The 7,954-nt window shown below is 42.6% G+C and overlaps 1 protein-coding gene across 2 annotated transcripts in view; it reads right to left on the bottom strand.

Moving 5' to 3' along the window:
- The window catches only part of LOC123772480 (pyruvate dehydrogenase (acetyl-transferring) kinase, mitochondrial), a 66,315-nt gene extending 58,361 nt beyond the window's left edge, over positions 1-7,954 (bottom strand). For both annotated transcript variants that reach the window (XM_045765686.2, XM_045765696.2), the window contains exon 1: positions 7,716-7,954. In XM_045765686.2, the coding sequence (XP_045621642.1) occupies positions 7,716-7,830 (115 nt within the window). In that variant the 5' untranslated portion in view covers positions 7,831-7,954. The remainder of the gene's footprint in view (positions 1-7,715) is intronic.

Genomic DNA, 7,954 nt, shown 5'->3' with positions numbered 1-7,954 from the left:
AAAAAAGTCACCTCAATCCACAACCTTAGACCAAATTACAGCCCCGCTCCTGTGCCGGGTAAGTCCACTACGGGCTCACCATAGCCCGTGCTACTTGGAACTTTTTTGTTCCCAGTAGCTGAATCTTAAACAACAACAGCAACACAACCTTAATGTCAGATTCGAACGAAAATTCGAACCTTAAAATAGCTGTCGCCATACCGGTCAGGAGGCCTGGTCGACGACCGGGCCGCGGGAACGCTAAGCCCCGGAAGCACCTCAAGGTAACCTCAAGGTAACCTCAAGGTAAGGTACCTACAGTCCGGTTCCATACAAAGTGAGGAACTACACTTACCTTTGAAAAAAGAGTAGAGGCATCAGGCAGAAGGAAACCTGTGCACGTTACGGTAATTATCAGGAGAAAGCGCTAAGTCAGTATGACTATTTAGCACATGGAAAGGAAACGAGGATAGGATAGGACTGAGTAAGGAACACTGCTCAGCCACTTGGAGCATCGGGGATCGAACGCCGACCAGTAAGACGCGAAGTTGTTATAGTACTGACCCGTCCAGTTTTATGTAACAACAGCAATATATAAATACCTGAAAGTTAGGCTACTGTTGTATGTTGCCGCCTGGATAAGGATTATCTTAAGCTTAACGTTTCTAGCCATATTTAATCTCGTTTAGTTTCATCTCCTAACCTAACAGCCTAAGCCAGAGGATCCAAAACAGAAAACGGGGCAGTACGTTACTTTCACGAGCCGATTTCATTTATAATTACGTCGATTTTTAGCCCGAGTGCGTATACGAGCGAAAAGCGACGTATTAGTAAGAGGACGGGTTGCAGTGCTACCTACAACAATATCTCCATCAGTACACACAGAGATCACACTAACGTGATGCATCAAATGAACAAATCCACAAATCCAGTAAGTTCAGTAGAACTTCGGTTTCAACTCTTTTTAACCCTGTCGTAACTCAGTCGATTAAGGCAGTGTCTGGGATGCTCCCGGACGCAGGTTCGAATCCTCGTCACGGCCCTTGTGGATTTGTTCTTTTCTCCATCAGTACCATTTTTTCATTATTACCCCCTTTCCTAGTACTGGTGTCTGTATATATATATATATATATATATATATATATATATATATATATATATATATATATATATATATATAACTGAAAACTCACACCCCAGAAGTGACTCGAACCCATACTGCCAGGAGCAACGCAACTGGTATGTACAGGGACGCCTTAATCCGCTTGACCATCACGACCGGACATAAGGAAGTGATAGCCGAAGCTATTTGAACCACTTCCCCGCCGGCACTCGGATGGTAATCTTGGGCATAGCATTTTATCAAATCACCTCATTCATTGGGGCACACGTGAGGAACACAAATGCAAACAAGCCTGAATGGTCCCCAGGACTATATACAACTGAAAACTCACGCCCCAGAAGTGACTCGAACCCATACTGCCAGGAGCAACGCAACTGGTATGTACAGGGACGCCTTAATCCGCTTGACCATCACGACCGGACATAAGGAAGTGATAGCCGAAGCTATTTGAACCACTTCCCCGCCGGCACTCGGCGAATGAGGTGATTTGATAAAATGCTATGCCCAAGATTACCATCCGAGTGCCGGCGGGGAAGTGGTTCAAATAGCTTCGGCTATCACTTCCTTATGTCCGGTCGTGATGGTCAAGCGGATTAAGGCGTCCCTGTACATACCAGTTGCGTTGCTCCTGGCAGTATGGGTTCGAGTCACTTCTGGGGTGTGAGTTTTCAGTTGTATATAGTCCTGGGGACCATTCAGGCTTGTTTGCATATATATATATATATATATATATATATATATATATATATATATATATATATATATATATGCAATCAAACTTACTTTCTACATGTTACCTTTAAGATTAACTGTACTTTTGTTAACTTCTAAATCATTGAAAATTATACAACTCAAAGAAAGTAAGTTCCTTCCTTTCTGAGAGAAAGTTTCTTTATGAGAGGAAAAAAGTTAGGTGACGATGTTTCAGTCCTTATCAAGTCTTGATAAGGAAATTCAGACCGTCTCCAGGGCGGTCTGAAACCGGAAACATCGGCACATTTCGTGTCATATGCACGAAATGGTGAGGGGAGGGGAGGGGGGGGGGGGGGGGGGAGTGGTTCTGATTTTCAGCCATGTTGTCAACTCAGCACAGCAACTTCTCAACACCTAAGTCATTGTGCTAGTTTTACGATTTACCTGAAGCGCGTTTACAGCTTTGGAAAGAATGTATACTAATTGCTGTAATTTATAATTAAAGTATCAATCCACTCTACTATTACGTCACAAATTATTATTTTAATATATAAATAAACATATGTGTAGTTACCCCACAAATTGGTTTTCATTCACAAAGTGTCTAGACCTAAGATACGCCTAAATCTTTTGAATTAGAATATATTTTAAAAGTAAAAATTCAAGTATATTTTATTTATATAAAATAACACACTTCATACCAACGAATTCTCTACAATCACACACACACACACACACATGATGTGGTGGAGGCTCACTCCATACACAGTTTCAAGTGTAGATATGACAGAGCCCGATAGGCTCAGGAATCTGTACACCTGTTGATTGACGGTTGAGAGGCGGGACCAAAGAGCCAGAGCTCAACCCCCGCAAACACAACTAGGTGAGTACAACTAGGTGAGTACACACACACACACAAAGAGCCAGAGCTCAACCCCCGCAAACACAACTAGGTGAGTACACACACACACACACACACACACACACACACACACACACACACACACACACACACACACACACACACACACACACACACACGCACACGCACAGCGTTTCGACCAATTCTACGAATGGAATTCACTCTGCGTCATGCCTGAAAGGCAGGTAGGAGCAGTGGCTCCCCGCGCATTCTCTCGACAAAATCACGTAGCCAGCCGGCCAACCAACCAATCACAACTCCGCTTCACCTGAACATGTGGAGGCTTGCCAGACCCGACGACTCTGGCTACCCCTTACGCAACCTCACGAGAGACATCCGCACCAAGGTCAACTGATGTTGGTACATTCATTACTGAAAATACTTCGTGGAGCGGGGGGGAACGAACCTTTGGGCCAGATTCACGAAGCAGTTACGCAAGCACTTACGAACCTGTACATCTTTTCTCAATCTTTGGCGGCTTTGTTTACAATTATTAAACAGTTAATGAGCTCCGAAGCACCAGGAGGCTGTTTTTAACAATAACAACAGTTGAATGGCAAGTTTTCATGCTTGTAAACTGTTTAATAAATGTAACCAAAGCCGTCAAAGATTGAAGAAAGATGTACACGTTCGTAAGTGCTTTCGTGAATCTGGCCCCTTGTTGCTGAAGACGGTAAGGAACTTTATACTGTTCCCATTTATTATGTGCCCTATGTACCGCATAATTGTTTGGGTAGGGACGCGAGTCTTATTTTCCTGGGCGTCACCCCTTTTATATGAAAGGAACCATCGGAAATGCATCCGTGTGGCTTGTCCCCGTGTTGATATCACGCCAGACCACTACTATAGACAGTAGGGGGTTACAGAGGCGCTCAGGAGCCTGGGCCGCCCCCTATTGTATGAAGGAAAGCTGCTGCTTTTATCAAGATACTGGCGGCATTAAATGGTTGATCATCAGAGCAACAATTCGTCTTTGCTCATTGCATCACTTTCGTTCAACGTAAAAGATTGTGGCACCTTCCATCTTAGAATTGTCATTAATCTGATTGATAAAATGACACAACCTTTCCTGCTCAACTGAAAGTGATGCAATGCGCTCAGAAAATATTGTGCGATGAAGTTTAATAATTTAACGTGTGAAGTTTTAATTTAGTTTAATAATTTAACAGGGTATATATAAAATACTATGAATATATAAATATATATAAAATACCTATATATATATACGGTATATAAAGGCTTTCTTGAGGTTATCTTAAGATGATTTCGGGGCTTAGCGTCCCCGCGGCCCGGTCCTCGACCAGGCCTCCATTTTCTTACACACCCCCAGGAAGCAGCCCGTAGCAGCTGTCTAAATCCCAGGTCCCTATTTACTGCTAGGTAACAGGGGCATCAGGGTGAAAGAAACATTTTGCCCATTTGTCTCTGCCTCCACCGGGGATCGAACCTGGACCCTCCGGACTATGAACCCGAAGCGCTGTCCACTCAGCTGTTAGGCGCCCTAAATAGGTAAATATAAAACTTGTTTATATAGAAAATTGAAACTACTGAAAATTACACTGGCACTTAATCTAATTACTCCACCCTAATACAAGGCGGTTTGATGGTTAGAAAATATTCAGACTCTAAAGTAGGCTCGAGTTAATAGTATCATGTTTTTGTTTAGCTGTGAGCGTACACTCCGGTAATGTTGTGCCAACACGTGTGACTGTGGAGAGGCGTCACATGTTTGACACAGAGCAAGCTGTCCTCGTGACACCTACACACACACACACACAAGCACGCGCGCACACACACGTACCTGGGAGTTGATATCACGCCAGACCTGTCCCCTGAACTCCACATCAAGACGATATCATCCGCGTCATATGCCATAACACCAGGTTAAGAACTGCCTTTAGAGACTTGTGTAAGAAATCATTTAGGACCTTATTTACCACATGTCAGGCCGATACGGGCTCCAGTATGGAACCCGTATCTAGTCAAGGACAAGACTAAATTGGAGAAGGTACAAAGGTATGCCACCAGATTGGTACCCGAATTGAGGGGGTATGAGCTACGAGGAGAGATATGAGCTGAACCTCACATCGCTGGAAGAAAGAAAAGAGAGGGAGACATGACCATCACATACATGATTTCTCAAGAGAAATTAATAGGGGTAGATAAAGAAAACTTATTTAACACTGGTGGTATTATAAGGATACACAGGTGGAACTAAGTACTCAAATGAGACATAGACATTAGAACGAACTTTTTCAAGTGTCAGTAGTTAACAAATGGAATGCATTAGGCAGTGATGAGGTGGAAGTAAGCTCCATACACAGTTCCAAATGTAGATACGATAGAGATAGGCTCAGGAATCCGTACACCAGTTGACTGACGATTGAGAGGCAGGACCAAAGAGCCTAACCTCAACCCCCGCAAGCACAACTGAGAACACACAAACACACAGGTAGGTAGGGAGATGTATGTGTGTGTGTGTGTGTGTGTGTGTGTGTGTGTGTGTGTGTGTGTGTGTGTGTGTGTGTGTGTGTGTGTGTGCGTGCGTGCGTGCGTGTATACACAACCCCAAAACCAGGGTGGTGCCGCGTCGTGCCAAGAAACTCCCACCTGCCTTAGCCCATACTTGCCTACCTACATGCTGCCACCACCACCACCACCATCATGAGCAAGCAGCACCGTGCTCCTCCCGACTACATCACCTGCCCTCTCTGTGACCTCACCGGCGAGTACAACTAGGTTACAATAGTGTAACTATGCTATTTTAGCAGTAACAAGTTACTAGGCTAGGTTATTACAATTAGGGGACTACAATCAGGCTGGTTTAGTAATAACAGGGCACTAGGCTAGATAATTACAACTGAAGGACCTCAACTAGGCTAGTTTAGTAATAACAGGCCACTAGGCTAGATAATTACACCTAAAGGACCTCAACTAGGCTAGTTTAGTAATAACAGGCCACTAGGCTAGATAATTACACCTAAAGGACCTCAACTAGGCTAGTTTAGTAATAACAGGCCACTAGGCTAGATAATTACAACTGAAGGACCTCAACTAGGCTAGTTTAGTAATAACAGGCCACTAGGCTAGATAATTACATCTAAAGGACCTCAACTAGGCTAGTTTAGAAATAACAGGCCACTAGGCTAGATAATTACACCTAAAGGACCTCAACTAGGCTAGTTTAGTAATAACAGGCCACTAGGCTAGATAATTACACCTAAAGGACCTCAACTAGGCTAGTTTAGTAATAAAACTAAAAACAGGCCACTAGGCTAGATAATTACAACTAAAGGACTAAAACTAAGCTATTTTAGTAGTAAAATACTACTATGTCACGCTAGTACAATTAGGAGTGTAAAACTAGGCGAGTACAACTAGTCTAGCAGCGAACGGCTAGAAAGAAATACAAAACAGCTAGCAGCTATCAATATATTACCTTGAGAACGCTTGATGAAACTGTACTATAGATTTTATGCAATAATCTGAAGAACATATGCATTCTGAATTGAAATATTATTGTAATTTGTTCTATTCAATACTCAACAAACCAGTCCTCCAAGACGCAAGAAAACTGACCATCCACAACACAAAAAATACAACCCTACACACCTAAACCAACCCTACACAACTAACCAACCCTACACAACCACCAAACCAACCCTCCACAACCACCAAACCAACCCTACACAACCACCAAACCAACCCTACACAACAACCAAACCAACCCTACACACCAACCAAACCACCCAGCACCAACCAACTCTCCAGGATCGATTTCCAGTCATTCACCATATTAATTAACATTAGCATATCCCAATAGTATAAAATGCATAGATAATGCCAAGTCTAACTTCAATTCTCTTGCTACCAACTATTTACGAAAACCAGCGACTATTAGGATCTAAATTGGGTTCAAGAGCGACAAACGGGGCCAAAATAGGGTTCAACGACACCTAACGGGGCCAAAATAGGGTTCAACGACACCTAACGGGGCCAAAATAGGGTTCAACGACACCTAACGGGGCCAAAATAGGGTTCAACGACACCTAACGGGGCAAAAATAGAAGTCAACCACAGCTTACTGAACCCAAATAAAACTCACCAGGCACTAACAGGAGCCATATTTTTAGTTTAATAACCATTGACACAACAATGGGTTCAAAAGCAACAAAGTATACTTCAAGTATACCAGTATACCAATATATACATACCATACTATATTCTAGTATACCAATATCGGGAAACTGGAAATCTGTTACATTTGCGAAAGCTTTTCTTATCCATCCCTCCCTCCCTCTTCTCTCCTTTCCCATGTTACGCAGTCACCCATCCATTCAGTGGACAGACCCCAGGGAGGACTTAACCAGTGATCAACCGGGATGTCAGGAATCATTTGTGATAAATGATGTAGGTTGTGTGGTTAAATATAGTCATTTACTAACTCGTATTCAATTTTTAGCTGTCTGCTGTATTTCTAACTTAAAAAAAAATTAAGTATTGTAGGCTACTTAGACACCAAATCTACGAAAATAATTAATCTTATATAAGAATATCGTTAATATGAAGACCAAGTGTATTTTACACTCCAAAATACACTTGGAGACCAGAGTCTTCAAGTGTATTTCAAGTCACTCCTTAAGAAGCTGCTTAAATTTTTAGCTGTCTTGTATTTCTAACTAAATAAAAAATGAAGTATTGTAAGCTATTTAGACACCAAATCTACGACAATAATTAATCTTATATAAGAATATCGTTAATATGAAGACCAAGTGTATTTTACACTCCAAAATACACTTGGAGACCAGAGTCTTCAAGTGTATATCAAGTCACTCCTTAAAAGAAGCTGCTTAAATTACTTTTACACCAATACGGCCTCCTGAAGAACTAACGGGATACGAACCATCATCAAAGTCGACTGCTCCAAGTGTCACTTTTCACCATAAATCATTTCCCTCACCAAAAAAACGTACAATAAACATCAAAAAACACACTCACCAAAATCCGCAAATTGCTGCATGGATAACGGAGACGGGTTAAATTGCGAGTAATAATCTAGTCTCTCTTCCATCAGCGCTCGGGTTTGGCGATATAATATTCTGTAGACTCTCATGGTAGACACGCGCGACGGTGCCTGTGGTGCTTGTACGGGAAGAGAAGTGACATTGAACGCCAACGAGACATTGGACCTGCAGAGTCTCTCTCTCTCCCCTCCTCCACCACCACGGGTGCCACCG

Source organism: Procambarus clarkii, chromosome 14 (genome assembly GCF_040958095.1).
Source record: "Procambarus clarkii isolate CNS0578487 chromosome 14, FALCON_Pclarkii_2.0, whole genome shotgun sequence".
Lineage (NCBI taxonomy): Eukaryota > Metazoa > Arthropoda > Malacostraca > Decapoda > Cambaridae > Procambarus > Procambarus clarkii.
The sequence above is the reverse complement of the archived record's forward strand: the minus strand, read 5'-3'. Positions and strand labels throughout refer to the sequence as shown.